Consider the following 24,186-nt stretch of genomic DNA (forward strand, 5'->3'; position numbering starts at 1 on the left):
AAAAAATCGTATATTAGGAAATTACCGCTGGTTATGTAAAAAATTGATAGAACGGGGGGGGGGTCCAAAAATTGTTTACTTTGACGGACTTAAAGCTGCACATTATCATTGTTATTGAAATTGTTACAATTTTTTGTTTGGTAGGCCATAAAATTAAAACTTAGAAGCACACACATTATGTACAATATTTAAGCATGTTTTGCACTCTTTTGCAGACTGAAATTTTAGCTTTATATACTCTATCGTTTTTGCTTAGGTCGTCTTTGTATTGCACCCGGGCCAAATATTACCCCGGTCTGGATGTAACGCTACACCCTCCGTCCACTTACCAAACCAAACCTTCTCAAGGCTTTCGAGTAATATAAACAAAAACCTCATGGAACTTAACGTGCAAAAAAAACCAATTTAAACCTAATTTTCAGTGAATCATTTACAAATAAACAGTGAAATTACTTTAACCAGATAAATGTTCATTTCAGAAGAATTAAATTGCTTTAGACTTCAGTTCAAACAACTTTTCGGCCTAACACAGTTTTCTAGATTGTAAGTTCCATATACCTAATTCACAACAGTACCTTTTTAAACCCTTTATTTATCGATTCACAACAATACTCATTTATTGATAAAACCTTCAACTGTTTAATCTTTATTAACAATTATTATTTATATGCATGTACGCCAATAACAATTTGTATTTAGTAGGAAACCTCGTTACTGAAATATACTTTTTCAAGAAGTTATCATCTATCTGTGTCTGGTAGAAAAGAGTGTTTTCCTTGCCAACTCGCCTTATTTCCCTCTTTCGAGCATTATTCCTTTTGTTCGGCTCACAAATATATACAAATGTGGCGAAAGATAATCGATGACTTATAGACGCAACAGATAGAAGTAAGATTGGTAGCGATCAAAAGCGCTTTTCATCGCATTAAGCCTATACCCTTTTCATTTTTCGCGAACACTCCCTTTAAGCGTTCATAAATCTGGGAATCTTTTGTTTTCAAATGGATTAACGATACACAAGTTTCGACCTCAGGTTATTTATATGTATTGTCTAGATTAAGAAATTCTAGAAAAAAGAGTTTCTAGAATTTCTAGAAGCTAAAAAATAGATCTGAGAGTAATAAGTTCAATTTAAAAAGGTTTAAAAACTCTACCCGAGTTGTTTGATCGTCCTTTTGACCCTATTATGAACCATCTTCTCCTGGTTGAGAGCCTGAAACTGAGAACCCTTCTCCTCCAGGACCTTCTCCCCCTGGTTGCAGGATTCCTCCAGTATCTTAGTCCCGTAGTTCTCCTTCAAGGACATCCCGTCCAGAATACTTTTCTTTACTGCCTTGTGTTCATACTCAAGCTTCAAGGGACTGATACTTAAAATAAAAACCGTAATAAAAAAAAGAAATATAAAAATAAGAAAAAAACTGTTTTCACTAAAATTGGAACATCCGCCCTCGACATGCTTAAATCTTAAATCTTAAATCTTGCTAAAATCCAGGTAGTTTTACAAAATAAAGATATAATTTAATCGAAAAAACACAGTTTGCTTTGTACTTTATGAATTGCTTTAATTAAAAACTGCATAAAAAGAATAATTAACTAAATATAATTAAAGAATTCATTATCCAAGATATATACGATTTTAAATAATCCAATAAACATGAAACATTAAAATTTTTCTTTCAAAAACCCATTTCACCTGTTAAATTAACTTCCAAGCTATTTGTAAAACTATTCGCTCTTTAACAATATCAAATACACAGAAGATTGAACTTCATCTTCCAACTCCACAGTGTTATACAGTGAGAAACAGAAAACAGTGGAATACGAAGACGACGGTTAGACTTTGAATATTCTAATAAACACGATGCACAGCAGTTTTGCCGGGTGCGCAAACGATTTCGCTTAATTGTTGGCTTGCAGTCGACTTCCTATTGTATTTGTACAGTTTTCTGGTTCTCACTTTAGCGACTACTTTTTAATAAAATTATTGAGGATAGCTTACCTAAATGGTCCCTCCAGGGCAGTTTCCATTCTTTTACAATACTCTATGATACAACTCTCCTAGATATAATGGGATTGTACAATACTGTAGGATACAACTCTCCTAGATAAAGGGATTGTACAGTACTCTAGGATACAACTCTCCTAAATAAAAGGAGTGTACAGTACTCCAGAGTACAACTCTTCTAGATAAAGGGATTGTACAATACTCTAGGATACAACTCTTCTAGATAAAGGGATTGTACAGTGCTCCATACTACAACTCTCCTAGATAAAGGGATTGTACAGTACTCCAGAGTACTACTGTATTAGATAATGGGATTGTACAGTACCCCAGTGCACAACTCTCCCAGATGAAGAGATTTTACAGTGCTCCATACTACAACTCTCCCAGATGAAGGGATTGTAAAGTACCCCAGAGTACAACTCTCCAACATAAAGGGATTGTACAGTACTCCAGAGTACAACTGTACTAGATAATGGGATTGTACAGTACTCCAGAGTACAACTCTCCAAGATAAAGGGATTGTACAGTACTCCTGAGTACAACTCTCCTAGATAAAGGGATTGTACAGTACCCCAGAGTACAACTCTCCTAGATAATGGGAGTGTACAGTACCCCAGAGTACAACTCTCCCAGATGAAGGGATTGTACAGTACCCCAGAGTACAACTCTCCTAGATAATGGGAGTGTACAGTACCCCAGAGTACAACTCTCCCAGATGAAGGGATTGTACAGTACCCCAGAGTACAACTCTCCTAGATAATGGGAGTGTACAGTACCCCAGAGTACAACACTCCCAGATCAAGGGATTGTATAATACCCTAGGATGCATGTCTCCTACATGAAGGTATTGTTACTGAATTGATCCAATATATACCACTGATTCTTGACATGCAATCTCTGTCTTTCTCTTGGTCTTTTTCATGATCTTGCGCTCTCTCTTTATATTTGTTAATTTTCTTTCCATTTCTATCTTTCTTTATATGTACAGTGTATCTATTTCTTTCTTTATATGTACAGTGTATCTATTTCTTTTTTTATATGTACAGTGTATCTATTTCTTTTTTTATATGTACAGTGTATCTATTTCTTTTTTATATGTACAGTGTATCTATTTCTTTTTTTTATATGTACAGTGTATCTATTTCTTTTTTTATATGTACAGTGTATCTATTTCTTTTTTTATATGTACAGTGTATCTATTTCTTTTTTTATATGTACAGTGTATCTATTTCTTTTTTTATATGTACAGTGTATCTATTTCTTTTTCCTTTTCTGTTTCTGCTTCTGTTTTTGTTTCAGTCTCTATTTGTGTTGCTTTGTTTGGCTCTTTTTATATTTCTTTTTCTGTTTGCGTCTTTTCCTATTTTTAGTCTCTTTCTCTGTTTGTATTTTTGTTTCTTTATTGCTCTATGCTTTTTTTGTCTTGTTTAGTTTGTATATCTCTCTCTGTCTATATTTCTCTATGTTTCTTTCTGGCTGGGAACTAGTTTTTCCTAGATATACTAGTAAACTCACTCAATTAAGGGTTTTTAAACCAAGCTAAGTAAATTCCCGAGGTTCTAGTCTACAGAGTTCCCAATCAAAACCTGAGGAAAATTGGTTCAGGGATTTATGAGTTATAATCGGACATACAAACAGACACCCAAACAGAGATTACTACTTTATGATATCTGACTTTGTTTTACTCATCATCAACTGACTTTATTGATAAATATTTCTAATATATACCTTGTATTGTTGTATTTGCAGATGTATCCGGGCTGTATTCAAGGTTTCATATTCTCCAAACCTTTTCTTTGTAAACTAAAAATGATAAAAAAAGTTAAATACAAAAATTATATGATAATTTTAATCCTATTAATTCTGTTTAAACAGGTCTTGAGAGAGTAGTTTACACCAACTGTTTCTAAACTTTACCTGCCCTAACTGTATAAAAAGGTCCTGGGAGAGTTGTTTACCCCAATTGTTTCTAAACTTTACCTGCCCTAACTGTAAAAGCAGTTCTAGAGAGAGTGGTTTACCCCAACTGTTTCTAAATTTCTCTTCACTAGATCTCCTTGCCTCCTCATGAAAAGATTTTAGGTCCTTGACATGAACAGCTCCGGAACCTTGAAACCTGGAACAAGAATACTTCAGACAAAAGGAATAGAGTCTTTGACACAAACTAAATTTTCTAATCCCTAGATATCTGCAATCTCTTGTTGTAATCCTTTGATTTTTCAAACTGAGTTTATTCGATCTCACAGAATGTATAGTTTAACATATAAACAACATTGGGTTGCAAAGATATTGGGATTAGCAAATCAGAGTTTGTAACAGAAGAGTAACAAATTCCTATTTGGACATTTAAGGTAGTGTAAACGTAATTATAAGTGGCTCACCATTTATGAAATATCATTTCCGATACACAAAGATACCTTTAAAAACGTTGTCTATTGAAAACATGTTTAAAATATCCATATTTAATTCGTCTAAATCAGATTAAAAGGTTTATAGGGTATCGTTATGAATGAAGAGATATTTGAAATTACTGCGACTGTCTTTTTAAGAAACAATAAAAATGTGTACTTGCATTAAATTTTATTCGGTTAACAAAGTTATAAAAATAATTTAGTTTAAAAAAAATGGATACATAAATTAAATTCATCCTTACCTGGTATCCATAATATCTCCATAAACCTCCTTGGCTCGATGAAACAAGTTTAAAATTTTAGCCTCATTCAGAGCAAACACAGTTTCAAAATGTTTCAGTATTTCTGTCTCCAAGGATGTTAAATAAACTTTTTTTCTCTCCGCGTCTCCAAAATTTGCAGTCTGGTTAAAATGTCGGATACTCTTTTTCAAGGTTTTGGAGTGAAAACTGGTTAGATCATCAGCAGGTTCGGGTTCAGGTTCAGGTTCAGGTTCAGGTTCGGATCCGACTCTTCTTGATTTTCCAACATGTTCATCTAGTTCTCTAACATAAAGCATCTAGAAAAAAAAATATAAATGTGTTTTTTATCTTGATTTTTTCCTTTTTATGTTTCTTATTGGCAGTTTTACAAGTTGTCAAAGAAAGAAACAAGAAGAAACAAGAAAAAACGTAAATATATAGACTAACTGATTGAATTCTGTCCAGTATGAAAAAAAACTATTTTTCAAATTTGAATTTAATTATTTAATTACCTTTGATTCATTTAAAGCATGAAGATTTACAAGTTGTGCTGTTGTCTCGTAGATTGACTATCAAATTTTACCAATTTTTAAAGATGAATTAACAAAAATTTAAAGCGTTTATTCATAAAAATGTTGGACTCTGTCTTTCACTTAGGAAAACTGTTTAATATGGCGAACCATATTCTTATTTCTTGCTTTTAAAAATTAAACTTCGAAGTTTTGAGGATATGTTTTAAAAGGGTTTTTAGTAAAAAAACAAACATTTTTTTTGTATCAAAACTGAAAATTAGATTCCTTAGGTTCTGGTAAACTGTCTCCAGAGAATATTTCCATATACTTCATGAAGTAGTCGTACATATCTCCAGTCTTTATTATTCTACCTCCTACTACCTATACATATACATAAATGTACTTCACAAAGTAGTCGCACATATCGTCAGTCTTCATTAGTCTACCTCCTACTACCTATACATGTACATAAATATACAATGTACACTGTACATACGTACAAGTTGTTCACGGAAAAGTTTTAGACCTTATCAATCTTTATCAGTTTGATTTAAAATTTTTTAACTTGACCTTAGGTTTTAAATAGTGTGGAGACAGTAGAAGACTGGACAGGTTATCTAGGTGCTCATGAAATCGGGGATCTAAATTAAACTTAAATGAAAAATGTCCCTAAAAGTCACACTTCTCAGATTAATCAACTTTATTTTATTTGATTTTAAGAACTCATACTTAAAATTAAATTAAAATATGAAATTGTTGCTGTTTTTGTTGTTGTTGTTGTTGTTAATGGTGTGTTTATCTATATAATAAAGCTCTTCGCTCATGTTTATAAAGGAATTGAGTTTTTGCCACAAACTCAAATTTCTAATCCCTCTATCTTTGCAACTGGACGGTAAATAAACCTTTTACATTTCATAGTCAGACTATTTAATTTTACAGAATTCATAATTTGAAATATTGCAAAGATAGAGGGATAAGAAAATCAGAGTTTGTTGCAGAAACTCAATTCCTTTGTATATTTATATGTTAGATATAGCCGGCCAAACGGTTGGACCGATTGGACTGACATTTTTTGAGGGAACATAGGCTAAACAAATTTTTGCTTCAAAATTCATTTTTTTATAAATCAAATTATATTTTTATTAAATTAAAAAATTGTTCAACGGGTAAAGCCAGGCACTTCATCAGCTAGTTTACCTATAAGTTCCTTTTGTCCCGTAAAATTAGGATCCTCAGCAACAGATCTACCAGGGAAAGGTAACAAAAAACATCCAAGACTCTCAAAACTGGTTTCAATATGTTTTCTACGCCCGAGGAATTTACAATATTTACAATATTCAAATTACAAGAAATACAGTGAAACAAATGTCGTTTTTTTACTTTTATCTAAAAATGTCGACAAGGAAAGTTCTACTTTTTTTGGTTTTCAAAAAACTTTTCCTTATCGATTAAATTGGGGATAAAATTTAACCCCTCATCTTTTTTTAACAGTTTATTTTCAAATAAATTTTTTTTCACAAAATTTAAAAAAAGAATACTTTTAAAGCACCTAGTAAAATCTAGTTGTTACTTCTCGAAAAGCTAGATGTACATTAAACCACTGAATCTTTAATTTAATAATAAAACAATTTCCTTTTAAAACGTTCAAAATTTTACGTTGAAAAGATGTTTATTTTAAATATTCCAATCCTGAGAAGTTTTGAACTTTCATCTTGACCTTCCTATAAATATATAATTTAAAATATATTTTTATATATCTTTATATATATTCATATCATATATTGTTTAGTTCCTGAACAATTATTACATTTCGCGCCTTCAGAAACAGAATTCCTGGTTTTCAATTCAACAGTTTAGAATCATTTTTGCTTGAAATAATTTCTTTAAAAATAAAAGTAAGGTAAGGGCTTATCAAAAAAAATAATCGTCGATTTTTTGTTTTACACAGACATGTAGAACCTTGTTTTAAGCAGAGCTTACATAAGATATATTTTATATATGTATAAAGGGGGGGGGGGGGCTATTCCCCAAGTATTTTGGTCTGTTTGTACCTGTGCCTTCATTATTTGATTGAGCAGTATATTTCCACCATCCAAACCAAATCCTTAAGAATATTTAAACTCAACAAAAATTTAAAACTTTTGTGTTTTGAAAAACTAATTTAAAAGATATATGATATGAAGCAAAACTAACAGGTCAAATGATTAATTACAAATTAGATATGAAATTTTATACACAAACTAGGTCGCGCCCCTAATCTAATATAAACTTTAGAAGGTAACTGTAGTCTTCAATTGCCGTTATTTTTCTTAGTAAATCGTTTTTTTCGGATTTTTGTGTTTGCATATTTTCAAAAATAATAAATATCGACATTTATTTTCCAGCCAAGATTTTTCATCTTTATCCATCCAACCTTCCCTACACAACAAAATTAGGTCTGATTGGTTCAGCCGTTTTGACGTTTATTATTATTGGGACAAGCAAGCCAAAGGAATTGAGTTCTTGCAACAAACTCTGATTTTCAAACCTTTGAAATTCGATGTTGTATAGACCTTTACTTTTTCAAACTAGGAACTCTGTAGGATAAATATAGTCAAAGTTTATAATATCAAAGGTAATTACACCATTAGGATGCTAAGATATAGGGATTTGAATATTAGAATTTGTTGCAAGAACTCTGTTCCTTTATATATAGATAAAACTAATTTGAATTTTCTTTATAGGTTAAATGTTTTCCCTATTATAACTTAAAAATCAAATATTTTTTATACTATACAAGTACTTGCTGATATAAAGAAGAAAAAATATTTATAAATTCGACTTGTTTGACACGTTTCCAACGGAAAGAAACAATAGAAAAGAAACAATAAGTTTAACTGTAAACACCTTTTGGAATAGATTTTAAAACGTTTGCTGCGAGCTTTTGCAATACAAATTATTTTCAAAAAAACATCAAAACTTGTCTAACCTGCGTCGTGAGGATAATGCCAGTCTCTCACCAGAAATAATAGTTTTTGAAAAGGTTTAAACTTGGAATCTATTGCAGCTAGTCTACCATACTCTAAATAATAAATAAATAATCAGAAAAGAGGTGAGTAAAAGTTGTCTTTTTTCAATTAATAGGACATACATTTTGACAAGAAGAAGACGAAGAAGAAGATGCCAAAAACTTTTAATTAATCCAGGTCTTATGGAAATATTTACTTCTACTGAAACTATAGTGTGGAATTTATTAAGCCTTTTTTTACTTAGATTCTATGTTTCGGCTAAACTAGTTTCATTAATCTCTTTTGTCACAAAAAGAATTTATTTTAGAACGAAAATACATCCGAACGGGTTTTAGGTCATTATAAAAGTCGTATTCTCTGTGGGTATCCCTGTATGCTTTACCTGTAAACAGCTGTAAATTTTGTAAATGATCTTCTCTATACACACAAACGAAAACAAATCATTGAAATACGAAATATTTATTCAAAAACATGTGAATGTTATGTGTGCAATACAGCAAAAAAATATGGCGTTAGTTTTTCAAAACTTTAACAAATAACAATTTATGAAATATAAAAAATTGTTGTTTTCTGTGATTTTTTTGTCTTGTTTTCCTAAGTATGTGCATAAGGTTATAAATGAGCTGAGATGAAGTAAGGGAAGCCAACGCAAATATCGTCATATTATCTCGAACTGTTGTTCTGTGATCAAATGTTCCCTTAAATTAAAGTAATTTTTTCTTTTCATTTAAAAAGAAAATTGAGTTGTTGATTATTAGTTATTACCTGCGTATCCATGAGATAAACCGCCATTTTATTTACAATAATCGGTTCTGAAAATATACTTTGCAGATTTTTATGAATTAAGACGACCTATACTGATTTCGTTTTTTTACCTGTGTAAATTTGAATTCCTGTGGTATGCCTTGTCATTCCACTTCTCCATGGAAAACTAGGTTCAAAAGTTTCAGACTGAGTTCCCATAGAATCCATAGAATGCAGTTTCTTCAAAAGGAAATCTGTAAATTTTGATATTTTTCATCTTATACAGGTAGATAATATAATTACTAACTAATATCTTATACAGGTAGATAATTAATAACTAATATCTTATACAGGTTGATAATTACTAACTATCTTATACAGGTAGATAATTACTAACTAATATCTTATACAGGTAGATAATTACTAACTAATATCTTATACAGGTAGATAATTACTAACTGTAAAAAGTTTTCCATTTAATTACCGAGAAGAAATGATTTTCCAGTTCTCATTGCTCCAGCTACAGATATGATAGATACAGGGAGATTCCTTGTATTACAGATTTCAAGACAAGTAAAACGGAATATTCTCAACCCTAAAGAGACTTTACAGAATATTTAAACGTATCTGAAAGTGTCCAGACTCCGGCTCCATTTAAATATAGAGTTGCACAAGTGCAAGAATTAAACGCCTTTCAACAAAGATATTTTTCTTATTGTTGATCATATAACGGTTTAAAAAGTACCTTTGTGAATTGGGCCATGGCATCATCCGCATACTTTGTATTATATTCAGTGTCACTTGAAATTAAAAACGACAATATTTTAAAAATGTAGGACAACAAATCTTAGATTTTGTCTGGTTTCATCTTTTTAATCTGTGCCTTGTATCTTCTCTGGAGAATATTCTCTGAACCTCTGCTGAATCTAGACGGAGGCGACCATCTGGATCCGGAGCCAGGACGGAGACAACAGACCCAGACATCTACAATAAAACAATCATGAAAAGGGAGTGTTTGCAAAAAATAATTTGTTCAGAAGTCAGAATATAATTTAGGAACATAATGAGTTGTACAAGAAAGTAAAACAGTTTTTGACGCAAACTCTTATTTTCTAATTCCTACATCTTTGCAACCCGATGGCGCAGACCTTCGATATTTCAAACTTTGAATTTGGTTGGATCACATAGTCTGAGCTTGAAATATGAAAGTTTCCACCAACAGTTTACAAAGATATAGGAATTGGAAAATTTGAGTTTGTGGCAAAGACTCTGTTTGGTATCTGAACACTGGAATATTTTACGCCTTCTTTGTAATTTATTTCTACAAATGTGCTTAATGTGCCCTGAAAAAGTATTGGAGCTGAACACTTGCCTCAAACTCAGATCATTTTTGGAGAAACTAAATTTTGTCCTGAATCAATAAAAAACGTAACCATTGCCCTAGAGGTTGAACATTCAAGTTTGAAAGTCTGAATTGAAAGCATTATTACTCTTAAGAACCTATCCGCTATCAATTTGTAAAAAAAATCTTAATTCTTAAAATTTTTTAAGCCATATCTCAGTTTTAAAATTACAAAATACTGCAACATTTAATATTCAAAAGAAGAAAGACGACAACAATATCACTATTTAAAGTCATTACTTGAATATAAAAGTCGACTTTCTATTCCAGAAGTTTCTGGTTATCACTGTACATAATTTAAAGTGATAACCAGAAAACTCTGGAATAGGAATTCGACTTTAAAACTAAAGTGAAGACTTAAAAAAGCCCAATGAGCATGAGACACACCTATTGTGGAGTGTAAACAGACCCGCTTCACTTAATAAGTGATTAAATAACTTACTAGTGAAGCTATTTGTTTTGTAACAACAGCAAATACACTTTAGTATTGCTGTAATGTCGGCTTCCATATTCTACAGTTTTCTGGTTATTAGATATTATAGTATATAAAGTAGTATTTTTTTTGTCTGTTTATTTGTATGTCTGTTTGTTTGTATGTCCGATCCAAACTCAGGAATCACTTAACCGTTTGCCTTAAATTTTGATTTGGGAACTTGGTAAAATTTGGTTTGAAAATTCTAAACTAGAGTTGATCGATTTTTTAGAGAAAATGTAGTTTTTAGAAAAAGACGGGTTCCTAAGCAAGTTCTCTATAAAGTAGATTGTTGTACCCTATTCTCATACTTACATACAAAAAAACGTGATCACAGACCTGTGCGTGATGAATTCTGAATCCATATTTCTCAAGGTTTGAATAAAATCTTAAAGTTCTCTGCATTCTGTGCTACACTACTGCCTTGCTGTATTGAGTACGGACAGTACACAAGTCACACTGCCTGTTTTTTTGGCTTAAGACATGCAAAGGTTTCGTGAGTTATGAATATATACGGATACCTACCTATTGCTAAGGTTTAGCCAACGCATCTATCTTAAAGACGACTTTTATCGATAAAGTATTATTGCCAAATACAACAACAAACATGTTACATGGGACTACTCCCCCACCCCCCCACCCCTTCCACAAACTTTTATTTCAAAATTGTTTTCTGGTTTTAATTGTGTCATATCAATTGAACTAAACATCGATTAAATAAATGTAAGTTTTGGATTAATGGTCGTTTTAAATGATGATAGTCCTAAAATGTGATAAAATATATTTTTAATAGGTTCATATTAACATGATTAAATTTATATTTGCTTAAATGCTCTAAAAGCTGACTTGTGCATCGGATTAGTTCTATCGATTTAGCATTGTATCTGTAATTGTTATATTTTATACCGTAGGGATATCCAAAAAAAGGATTAAGAATAAAATCAAAAGTGTGACATTGGATTCTCAGATTAAGAGATCAGGATTAAGGATATATCAGTTCCGATAAAAGATTTCTATGTTTAAGCATCGTCAAATCAGAAACCATGTATAAATTGCCTATAATGACTAAAATTACTAGCTTTGAGAATACATGAAATTACAATTTTGAAATATTTGTTTTTTAAGCTATAATTATAAGATTAACAGATCATCAAGTTAAAACAAAAACTAGTTTTAATCATAGAATGTTGAAAAAACGTTAAACAGCGAGGACTGAGATTATCAACTGGAAATTGATTTAAAATGTCGTCTTCCTAATTGTTTTACTGTAAGACTTTTTTTGGGTGCTGTATTTTTTGACATACGCAAATCCACTATACTCCACTTCTGACCTACGCCAAATCCGATAGCATGTCCTAGCCGCGGCGCTCGGTCCCCTAGCCTGTTCTATACCGCAGCGTTCGGCCCAAAAATTGTCTTAACCTAACCTAACCCTCAAATAATACAAAAATAAACAGCAGGTGTAGGTCCGATATTGCAGTAGGTCGGAAAGTTAGTAGGTCGGAAGTTCACTAGGGGGGATGTTGCGTATAGACTATGTAACATTACTTTTTTTGGTATTGTAAACAGGTTAACAATATATTTCACAAAATATATTAACAATTAGCCATGTACAGGGTGTCCCACGAAACATGACAATAGCTAGACGATTTTAAAGGAGATCTTAGAATAATTTGCGGCATTTTTTCGTAAACTTTTTTTAGAAGAAAAATTCTATAACTAATAATCACAAAATACCCCTTGTCTTGGCATTTCCAAATTGTGGCCTGCCTTTTTTGTGCTTTCAATATTTCCGGAGATATGATGAATTTCCTTCAGATTTGGACAATTTTGGTTTTATTTAATAAAAATTAAATCTGAACGAAATTCTTAATATCTCCGGCATTATTGAATGCACAAAAAATGCAGGACTAGGCGAATTTTGTGGTTATTGTTTCAGGAATCCTACATGTAAAAGAAGGTTGAAGACTGAATGTCACCAATAACTTCAAAGTTGAAAGACGACTTTCAATTTGTCTTGCTAATGTCATGTTTCGTGGGACACCCTGTATCTACATTCTACATAGTTCTAGCTTGGCTCGACTATTGATCGATATTCTTAAGAACTGCTATGGATAAATAAACTCAAGGTTTTATTTACTTAAGATTAAATAAAATTTGTGGTAATTTGAGAAATATTTTTACAAATTTAGAATCATTTAGTTTTAACTAATTGAAACAACAATCAATCAAATATTTGACAACTTCAATATGTCACAAAATAAAAAAATTTACAAAGTCTTCAAAATTGTTTTCATTAGATTGCTTCTAAATGGTCCATCAAAAGCTATAAATAAGAAATAATTTAAAATATTTGTTTTCGACTGCTGAAAGATTGAGGAAGTGACAGCAGTAATCAAAAATGTCAAAAATAGGAATTTCCCAAATACCTGCAGATATTTGTGGGTGGTATATTTTTAAGATTTTGGAAATTTCCAAAATACCCAGGCATTTGGGGAATTTCTCAAATGCCTGGGTATCAAAGAAATTTCCCAAATGCCTAAGAATCTGTGAAATTTCCCTAATGCCTGGGTATCTGGGAAATTTCCCAAATACCTGCAGATATTTGAGGGTGGTAATTTTTAAGATTTTGGAAATTTCTAAAATGAACAAGATACCCAGGCATTTGGGGAATTTCCCAAATGCCTGGGTATCTGGGAAATTTCCCAAATGTCTAGGTTTTCAGGAAATTCAAATACCTTTAAGAATTTGGGGAATTTCCCAAATGCCTGAGTATCTGGAAAATATCCCAAATTCCTGGGTATCTGGGAAATTTCCCAAATGCCTGGGTATCTGGGAAATTTCCCAAATTCCTGGGTGTCTGGGAAATTTCCCAAATGCCTGGGTATCTTGTAAATTTGACCAAATTCCCGGGTATCTGGGAAATTTCCCAAATGCCTAGGTTTTAAGGAAATTTCCCAAATATCCAGTCATTTGACAAATTTCCAAAATCTTTAAAATATACTACCCTCAAATACCTTAAGGAATTTGGGGAATTTCCCAAATGCCTGAGTATCTGGAAAGTTTCCCAAATTCCTGGGTATCTGGGAAATTTCCCAAATACCTTTAGGAATTTGGGGAATTTCCCAAATTTCTGGGTATTTGGGAAATTTCCCAAATGCCAGGGTATATGGGGAATTTCGCAAATGCCTAGGTTATTGGGAAATTCCCCAAATATCCAGTCATTTGAGAAATTTCCAAAATCTTAAAAATATACCACCCTCAAATACATATAGGAATTTGGGAAATTTCCCAAATGCCTGAGTATCTGGGAAACTTCCCAAATTCCTGGGTATCTGGGAAATTTCCCAAATGCCTGGGTATCTGGGAAATTTCCCAAATGCCTGGGTATCTGGAAAGTTTCCCAAATTCCTGGGTATCTGGGAAATTTCCCAAATACCTTTAGGAATTTGGGGAATTTCCCAAATTTCTGGGTATTTGGGAAATTTCCCAAATGCCAGGGTATATGGGGAATTTCGCAAATGCCTAGGTTATTGGGAAATTCCCCAAATATCCAGTCATTTGAGAAATTTCCAAAATCTTAAAAATATACCACCCTCAAATACATATAGGAATTTGGGAAATTTCCCAAATGCCTGAGTATCTGGGAAACTTCCCAAATTCCTGGGTATCTGGGAAATTTCCCAAATGCCTGGGTATCTGGGAAATTTCCCAAATGCCTGGGTATCTGGAAAGTTTCCCAAATTCCTGGGTATCTGGGAAATTTCCCAAATACCTATAGGAATTTGGGGAATTTCCCAAATTTCTGGGTATTTGGGAAATTTCCCAAATGCCAGGGTATATGGGGAATTTCGCAAATGCCTAGGTTATTGGGAAATTCCCCAAATATCCAGTCATTTGAGAAATTTCCAAAATCTTAAAAATATACCACCCTCAAATACATATAGGAATTTGGGAAATTTCCCAAATGCCTGGGTATCGGGGAAATTTCCCAAATGCCTGGGTATCTCAGAAATTTGCCAAATTCCCGGGTATCTTGGAAATTTCCCAAATGTCTAGTTTTTTGGGAAATTCACCAAATATCAAGTCATTTAAGAAATTCCAAAATCTTAAAAATATACCACCCTCAAATACCTATAGGAACTTGGGAAATTTCCCAAATGCCTGAGAATCTGGGAAATTTCCCAAATGCCTGGGTATCTGGGAAATATCCCAAATGCCTGGGTATCTGGGAAATTTACCAAATGCCTGGGTATCTGGGAAATTTCCCAAATACCTACAGATATTTGAGGGTGGTCTATTTTTAAGATTTTGGAAATTTCTCAAATGACTGGAAAATTCCAAGATACCTAGGCATTTGGGAAATTTCCCAAATGCCTAGGGGTATCTGGGAAATTTCCCAAATGCTTGGGTATCTGGGAAATTTACCAAATGCCTGGGTATCTCAGAAATTTGCCAAATTCCCGGGTATCTTGGAAATTTCCCAAATGCCTAGTTTTTTGGGAAATTCCCCAAATATCAAGTCATTTAAGAAATTCCAAAATCTAAAAAATATACCACCCTCAAATACCTATAGGAACTTGGGAAATTTCCCAAATGCCTGAGAATCTGGGAAATTTTTACAAATGCCTGGGTATCTGGAAAATTTCCCAAATGCCTGGGTATCTGGAAAATTTCCCAAATGCCTAGGTTTTCAGGAAATTCCCCAAATATCCAGTCATTTGACAAATTTCCAAAATCTTAAAAATATACCACCCTCAAATACCTTTAGGAATTTGGGAAATTCCCAAATGCCTGTGTATGTTGGAAATTTGCCAAATTCCCAGGTTTTTGGAAAACTCCCCAATTATCCAGTCATTTGAGTAATTTCCAAAAACTTAAAAATCTACCACCCTCAAATAATTAAAGGAATTTGGGGAATTTCCAAAATACCTGAGTATCCGGGAAATTTACCAAATGCCTGGGTATCTGGGAAATTTCCCAAATGCCTGGGTATCTGGGAAATTTCCCAAATGCTTGGGTATCTTAGAAATTTTCCAAATGAATGGGTATCCAGGAAATTTCCCAAATGCCTGGGTATCTGGGAAATTTCCCAAATGCCTATTTAAAAAAAAACGTAAATGCTATCGTGTCATGGAAAGATTAAACACTTTTGTTCTTGAATGTCCATTCTATTTCTTATCATTAAAAAGTATTATGACGTTTATTTTTGTAGTTTTATCTAACAAGTCAATATATAGATTAGTAAATATGAAAGCGCTGCAGTCTGTAGTTCTTCTAATATTATTCTCTTTTTCTCTATGTCAGGAAGAGAAGAGAAAAGGACTCTTTTCTCCAGCAAATCCTGAAATTAAATCTACCGGTAAGCAGGAGAATGTCCAAGCATTGCATGAGAAAATAGCCGACCTTGAGAACAAGTTTGAAACTTTCAAGACAACTCAGGAAATCTTGTTTTTCAAGCTAGAGAATGTACTTCTAAATTCAGCACTTAGCCAGGAAGACAAAACTGATTTGGTGAGCTCTTTCAGAACGAGATCCATTGAAGATGACGTCCAACAGAATAAGGCAGATATTACAGAATTGCGAGTAACTGACGGACGCCATGACATGCTTATTTCCCAGGGTATGCTGAATACAAACTATATTAACAATACCATCATTCCAGATCTTGAATATCGTGTGGAATTGAAAATTGCCGAACTTAAAGAAGCAGATGCTTTTATTGATGCAACCCGTCCTCCCGTTGGTTCCATCATTGCCTGGCTTCCTGCCTACTCTGCCAAAGCGGAACCTCCTCAAGGCTGGAAACGTTGTGATGGAAGTGTGATTGAAACAGGTCCTCTTGCTGGAAAGGCCACTCCAGATCTTAATTCTTCAAAGAGATTTCTTCGAGGAAGCTCTGATGAGACTGCCGGAACTCTAGAGGAAGATAGCGTTCAGGAGCATTTGCATGCTGATCCGGGACATTCTCATGCTGACAATGGTCACACTCACGTGGATAATGGACATTCTCATTACGAGGACTCTGATCATTTTCCAATATTTGTTGGAAGCGATGAAGCACATGCTGAAGACCTTGTGTGCTCAAGGAAATATGAAAATGGTTGTGGAGGTTGGTATGTCAAGTTCAATGACTGGACAACTGAAGCAGCTAGAGCAAATATAGCCCCTGCTAAAGCCAGTATTCAGACGAGTACAACAGGAATGGGTGGAATGGCCTCCGGGAAAGTGGGAGAAGAAACACGGCCCAAGAATATGAATGTTGTTTACATCATGAGAATATTTTAATTCTAATAAAAAACCGTTATGGATATCACAATAAAAAGAAATAAAAATAGTAAATTATACAAAATGTTGTCAAAATTCAAATATTTACAACAAAAATAATAAAAATAAAGTTTACAAATCAAGGTACTAAAACCCAAAAAACCAAAAAGTTATATTTTTGTAATACTCTTGAATATGCCAATTCAGTTTTGACATGTTTTTAAAGATTATTATTTTCCTTGATTTCAGCTTTTCAAAAACTAGTTCAGGATTGTACAATTTTTAGTGGTAGTTAAAAAGAAAATTTAATCTAGGAGATAATACATATTTCGTGCAATCATTAAATCCTAAAATTTAGGAAAAGTCAAGAAATTTTAGTTGTCTACCCCTTATATTTTAAAAGCTATATAAAAAATATCGGGAGTCATTGCCCCCCCCCCACAGAAATATGGTTAAGTTATGCAATGTATAAGGTTAAGACGACCCACACTCAACAAAATTAGAACTGCCGTTTTGTGGTTGGTTTAAAAACTAAATTTACAAAATAACATTTTAAATTTTTCATAAATGTTTTTCTAGCTAGAGAAAACCATTTTTTCAAAAGAATGCATTGAATCTTAGAATCTCTAAAAATATTAAATCTACAGCTCTATATCGTAACAACTTGTACCTAAAAATATAATTAGTTCACAGCAGACTATTTTCACAATTTAGTATTTTTGGTTTGGTCACAGAGTTTAAAAAGTTCAAAAATAAGTATAATTTTTATTCTCTACTGGGATCCATAATACAGTGGATATTTGAGGTTATAAAGCAAAAAGTTTTCAGTAGCTAAATATCAACTTATCAAGAAAGATGGGTCTGTGTGCAGTGCACAATAGAAGTATCCAAGAAAGGGCTGGATTAAACATTTTTTTTTAAACGAATAAGGTTGAAAACAATTAAAAAGTCGGAGAATCTACTTTTTGAGCTGTACAATAAACTAAGCTAATTTTTCACATTTTTTAAAGATATTACATAAAAACCATTTATCAGTGGTCTTAGGATATATTATAATATATTTCATATTCTCTCATTTTATCATCTTTAATCTATTCTTGCATCATTTTCCTTTGAAGAAAAAAATATCAGTTTCTCGTCTTGTCTTGTATTGACTTGTCTTGTCTTGTCTTGCCTTGTCTTGTCTTGTCTTGTCTTGTCTTGTCTTGTCTTGTATTGACTTGCTTTGTCTTGTCTTGTCTTGTCTTGTCTTGTCTTGTCTTGTCTTGTCTTGTCTTGTATTGACTTGCCTTGTCTTGTCTTGTCTTGCCTTGTCTTGTCTTGTCTTGCTTTGTCTTGTCTTGTCTTGTCTTGTCTTGTCCTTGTCTTGTCTTGTCTTATCTTGTCTTGTCTTGTCTTGTCTTGTCTTGTCTCGTCTTGTCTTGTCTTGTCTTGTCTTGTCTTGTCTTGTCTTGTCTTGTCTTGTCTTGACTTGTCTTGTCTTGTCTTGTCTTGTCTTGTCTTGTCTTGTCTTGTCTTGTCTTTTCTTGTCTTGTCTTGTCTTGTCTTGTCTTGTTTATCTTCAAGACTATTGCAGATACTAATTGTTTCTTTTCCCTATTTTAAACACTCATTAAGCAGAAAAAATACAATCATTTTTCTTCCAATTATATTTCCAAAAATGCGTGAAACTATGAAAGGTCATTTGTTACTGATTCGTGAAATGAAGTCTCACACGATTAGAAGTCTCAGCTACAGGGTGTCCCAATAAACATGGGAATTTAGTGACGAATTCGATATCGTCTTTTCAAATAATTCTTTGATTTAGTATAATGATACCTACTGAGAAACCTGTAATCCGTAAGAATTTTGTCTGCTATTTTTACAAATTGTTTGTTTATGTTTTGACTGCATACGGTTGTACTTAGTAAAACAAGAAAATTGCAGTATACAAACAGAGTAAACTTGTCCGTCTTCACTTTTCATCTTACGGAGACATTATAAACACATCTTTACAGCCATTTACAGTGCTCATACAATAAACTCTAGCAGACATAATAATATTATGGCTTTTGAAATCAGGTATTACAATGCTAATTCATAACAAAGACGATATCGAATTCGTCACTGAATTCCCATGTTTTTTTTTGGGACACCCTGTACATATTTGAATAACGCTTAATTTTTTTTGCTAACTAATTATGGGCCCTAGAAATAAATTATAAAAAAACTTGAGGAGAAACATGAAGTCAAGTTTAAGAAAAAAATATGTCAAACACTACAACTTAAAAAAGTATGTTTCTGAAAAAATAGTAAGCATCAAACACATGAAAATATTTTTAAAACAGAAAATTAAAAGTTATGAATGTATTTAAAATGTTACTTTTAATTGATTATACCAAGCTTATATAGAAAATTTTAATTCTTAACACTGCTAAATTGCTTGCAATTTTTTAATTTGTTTCCGGTCTTCCTTTTTTTAATCTTGATGTTGGCTCGAGAAATTATAAAAGTGTCCTCTGTCAATCCTCACTATAGTAACTCGTCTGTCTAGAGATGAAAACTTTAGAATTGTGGATATTGAGATCAATGCTTTATCTCCTCTTTTTACTAATCTCAAGATTAATTTAATCTTTAGTTTGTATTCTAAAAAGTGTGTACTCATCAACCAATAGAGAGTGGCGTATGCAAAATCCCAAAGTCAATTAGAAGCCGGGAAATTTGAAATTTTACGCGCTATTTAATAAGAGGATTCTCATTGGTCTAAATCTGGTAGGAATATAAAACACGAGAGAAAAAAAAATCGGATTAAGGAGAAAATTAAAAGTGTCAACATTGGATGTTCAGATTAAGAATAGTATCCATTTCTAAAGTTCCCAGCTCAGGGGTTTTAGATAAATTATCAGAGAATTGTTTATTGGGGGATAAAATACCAGTAAACTTGGTTCAGACAACACAGCTATTTAACCAGAACCCATCGGGAGAGAGAATATACTAAACTTGACCACGAACATCCTCGCAAATATGAAAATCGTGCATATTTTGGTTCGCTGAGCGGTAATATTGAAACTCTGTTGTTCTAATCACTATATCTTAGTAGACCGTAGACCTTAGCTATTTCATGCTATGCATTTTGTTAGATTAAACAAGCTTGAAATAGCAAAGGTTTACACCATTGCATAGGATGCAAAATATAGGGATTAGAAAATTTGAGTTTATTGAAAAGACTCAATTCCTTAGCAAAAGTTATTCTAACCCAATTCTATATTTTAATGTAAATTTATTTAAAATTATTATTTTTGCAAATTTTAGTTTCCCAAGTTTGAACATAATATTCGTTCATTTTTGTGTTGAATCAACGAGGTTATAGTGTATAGAGTGATGATGTACTCAAATCCTTTACTAATTATTGTATAGGCCATCAACTGTACCGAGAGCGTACTGCATATTTGTTTATTATAAGATGATTCTGGCCTAACCTATAGTATATCAATATTAGGAAACAGGTAAGTGTACAGTACAGCTAACTGAGCACACAGGTAGAGAACTATCATCCCCCCTGGTCGGAATCCAACCCCCCCCCCTCAACCAGATAATTAAAAACCGATTTTTAATTATGTTCTTTTTTTGTATTTTGACAAATATTTGTTGTGTCTTCAGGGTGTTTACATCCAGTCTTTGTTTGTCCGCCTATCTTTCTCTCTATATTATATTGCATTTTTTGTCTTTAAATCTTTCTATCTATCTATTAATACGTCTATCGCTCTATCTCTATATCTGACTTTCTATTTGTCCATCTGTCAATTGGTCTATCTGTCTATCTGTCTATCTGTCTATCTGCATATTTATTTATATGTCTATCTGTCTAACTGTCTATCTGTCTCTCTGTTTATCTGTCTATCAGTCAATCTGTCTATCTGTCTATCTGTCTATCTGTCTATCTGTCTATCTGTCTATCTGTCTATCTGTCTTTCTGTCTATCTGTCTATCTGTCTATCTGTTTATCTGTCTATCTGTCTGTCTGTCTATCTATCTATCTGTTTATATGTCTATCTATCTACTATATATCTATCTGTCTACCAGTGTATCCTGGCGGGGGGGTGATTAGTAAATTGGGTCATCTAATTCTCATCCACTCTTTGTCTATCTTCCAATCTATCTATCTATCAATATTGATGTTTATATCTAGTATCACTCTATCCTATATCTGTCTATACGAACAAATAATTAACTCATTTCAGTCTCCTGAAACTAGAATCTAGGGGTGGGAACATTTAAAGAGATGAATTTTATCTTTTTTAACGTGTAGAGTGTAGAGTGTAGAGTGTAGATTGTAGAGTGTAGAGTATAGAGTGTAGAGTGTAGAGTGTAGAGTGTAGAGTGTAGAGTGTAGAGTGTAGAGTGTAGAGTGTAGAGTGTAGAGTGTAGAGTGTAGAGTGTAGAGTGTAGAGTGTAGAGTGTTGAGTGTAGAGTGTATATTGTTTAGAGTGTAGAGTGTAGAGTGTATATTGTGTAGAGTGTAGAGTGTAGAGTGTAGGAGTGTAGAGTGTAGAGTGTAGAGTGTAGGAGTGTAGAGTGTAGAGTGTAGAGTATATACACGGATAAATGTAATAAACAGGGATCATAAACTGATTTCCAATAAAATGTGTCCTCTAAGTGAATTTTAGATTCCATTTCGTGGATTTCTATCATAATATTGAGTTTAAAAGTTTATCAAGACAGGACACTACGCAGCAGAATTATTAGTTTCCTTCAGCTTTACAGTGTTGTATAATTATTATTTGTTTGTATGTGCAAGCACAACTCATGAACCCTTTAACCGATTTGTCTCAAATTTTAATAAGGGAAATCGGCAGCACCACAAGAATAAGTTTTTGAAGAAAAAAATGTCGACATTATTTTAGCCTATATATGTTACTCCCCGCGGGCACCCGGGTTCCCTTTAATATACATGAGCAAAAAGATGTATTATATAGATTAGATGATTTGGTCTGTTTTCAAAATAAAATTAAAAATATTTCCCCCTACAGCAGAGTTAGAAATATTATCTTGTTAGCTTAGTTTAAACTTCTCTTATTTAAAAATTTTATTAATTCATTATCCAGTCTCTACTGAGGACAACACTTTTATGTGAAGTCTAGTTAATTTTCAACACTTGATTTTGGGCACTTTTAAATTGGAGGATATTTTTTTTTATCTCCAAATTAAAGTTATCCCTCAAGGTTATGAAGACCACGGGACATTGAAGAGAAATAATATTAATCCATAGGTCTCTCTGCATAAGATGGAGATCAGTACTTCATCCCGAGAATCACAAAAAGAAAAAAATTTGACTTTCTGATTTTCTTCTTTTCTTTTTGAAAGCTACCGTGTCCGTAATCCAATTTAAAACAAAACAAGCACAGAAAAGGCGGAATATTAAAACTAGGTTAAAAAAGAATCAACTAAATCTAGAATTGGACCAGAAAATTCTGGAATAAGATTAATACATTTGTGCAGTTGTGCATTGTAAACAGACTCATGTAAGTTATTGAAGGACTTACTAGTAAAACTATGTGCGTTATAGTAACATAAATACACTAAAGTATTGATTTATTGTCATATTACATCTTACTTTTCCTATTTCACCGTTTTCTTTTTTTGTAAAGGAAGCGTTTTGTGGCAGGAAACGTTTCGCAGCAGGAAACGTTTCGCGACAGCAAACGTTTCGTGACTGGAAAAGTTTCGTAACAGGAAACGTTTCGTGGCAGGAAACGTTTTCTGGAGGAAACGTTTTTAGAGGAAACATTCAATGGGGAAACATTAGCGGGAAAACGTTTTGTAAGTTCTCCTTCAAAACCATTTTGAATTTATTTATTTCAAGGTTTCGTAAACAATAATATATATTGACGTTCAGTGACAATATGTTGAATAGTTTTCAAATCAAACTGCCAAAAATCTGCCAAAATAGATCAGGATCAGTCAAACTCAAATTTTAATGGAGAATTTGTTTTTAAACAGAATTTGATTTTCTAAAAATGTTTTTAATGATAATAGTATTTAGATTTGAAGAAAATAAAAATTATACAATGGGGGGGGGAGTCTATGGAGGCTAAGCCCCCCTGGACCAGCACCGTTTTTAAAGCCCCCCCCCCCCTATCCAGACATGACAGGGTTGGATAAAATTTTTTTGTCAAGTTCTAAGGGAAAGCATAAAAAATATTACGGACAAATTTAAAATAAAAGTATAAAAAGAAAGGTTTGAATGCAAAGTTTGAATGTAAATTTTAGAAAGAGAAGTTGAAAAGTTTGAATACAAAGGATTTGAGTCTTTGTCCCAAACTCTGTTTTTCTAATCCCTTTATCCTTGTAACCAAATATCGCACACCTTTATTTTAAATTATAAATTCTGTTGGATTAAATATTCTATGTTTGAAATATAAAAGGTTTATTCAGTCAGGTTGCAGAGATATAGTGATTAGTAAATTGAGTTTGTGGCAAAGACTCAATTCCTTTAAATAAAAAGTTTGAACGAAAAGTTTGAAAAAAGATTGAAAAAAAGTGTTTAATGAAAAGTTTGAATAACAAATTTGAAAGAAAATCTTAATGAAAAGTTAGAAAGAAAAATTTTAAAGTAAAGGTTGAAAAACAAGTTTGAATGAAACGTTTGTAAGAAAAGTTTGAAAGAAAAGGTTAAAAAACAAATTTGAATGAAACGTTTGAATGAAACGTATGAAAGAAAAGTTTAAAAGAAAAGTTTGAATGAAAGAGCACTGCAGACAGGCCTATAATGCTCTGTATAGTTATAAATGTTTTCCTAAGTAGGCGCTCATTTATATAAAAGATTCCTGCAAAGGGGAGGAACTCAAAATTCTATAAAAAACGTGTTTTCTTTTTTCTTATTTTTTCATATTGGTAAGGTAAAATCCCCAAAAAAGAAAAAAATAAGCGAAAGGTTGCCGATATTTTTCTACCTCCCTTATATACATTTGTTTCAACTAAAAAACTATACCAGTCAGATAATCGTTCCTTTTCAGGGATGAAATTATAAATAAAAAAATATATTTATGAATAAATAATTCAAAAAAAGCATCTATATTATTTACCAAGAAGATACATATTGACCCCTGTAAATGGGTATTTTATAATCGAACCTTCATTAGTG

General features: G+C 32.6%; 1 protein-coding gene across 2 annotated transcripts in view; it reads right to left on the reverse strand.

Annotated features, from left to right (window-relative positions):
- The window catches only part of LOC111704524 (atlastin-1), a 12,498-nt gene extending 1,251 nt beyond the window's left edge, over positions 1 to 11,247 (reverse strand). The window contains exons 1-19 of one of the 2 annotated variants that reach the window (XM_023476781.1): positions 11,136 to 11,247; positions 9,806 to 9,906; positions 9,407 to 9,471; positions 9,054 to 9,176; positions 8,944 to 8,990; positions 8,773 to 8,876; positions 8,561 to 8,595; positions 8,139 to 8,231; positions 7,222 to 7,274; positions 6,860 to 6,891; positions 6,368 to 6,474; positions 5,741 to 5,811; positions 5,456 to 5,551; positions 5,171 to 5,227; positions 4,659 to 4,975; positions 3,986 to 4,121; positions 3,734 to 3,808; positions 2,000 to 2,058; positions 1,155 to 1,367 (exon numbers count right to left, since the gene is read on the reverse strand). In XM_023476781.1, the coding sequence (XP_023332549.1) occupies positions 1,155 to 1,367; positions 2,000 to 2,058; positions 3,734 to 3,808; positions 3,986 to 4,121; positions 4,659 to 4,975; positions 5,171 to 5,227; positions 5,456 to 5,551; positions 5,741 to 5,811; positions 6,368 to 6,474; positions 6,860 to 6,891; positions 7,222 to 7,274; positions 8,139 to 8,231; positions 8,561 to 8,595; positions 8,773 to 8,876; positions 8,944 to 8,990; positions 9,054 to 9,176; positions 9,407 to 9,471; positions 9,806 to 9,906; positions 11,136 to 11,201 (1,850 nt within the window). In that variant the 5' untranslated portion in view covers positions 11,202 to 11,247. Of the gene's footprint in view, positions 1 to 1,154; positions 1,368 to 1,999; positions 2,059 to 3,733; positions 3,809 to 3,985; positions 4,122 to 4,658; positions 4,976 to 5,170; positions 5,228 to 5,455; positions 5,552 to 5,740; positions 5,812 to 6,367; positions 6,475 to 6,859; positions 6,892 to 7,221; positions 7,275 to 8,138; positions 8,232 to 8,560; positions 8,596 to 8,772; positions 8,877 to 8,943; positions 8,991 to 9,053; positions 9,177 to 9,406; positions 9,473 to 9,805; positions 9,907 to 11,135 lie in introns of those variants that run through there. The other variant, XM_023476782.1, reaches the window with a different exon arrangement.
- Between the last annotated feature and the right edge of the window lie 12,939 nt (positions 11,248 to 24,186).

Source organism: Eurytemora carolleeae, unplaced genomic scaffold, assembly GCF_000591075.1.
Source record: "Eurytemora carolleeae unplaced genomic scaffold, Eaff_2.0 scaffold589, whole genome shotgun sequence".
NCBI lineage: Eukaryota > Metazoa > Arthropoda > Copepoda > Calanoida > Temoridae > Eurytemora > Eurytemora carolleeae.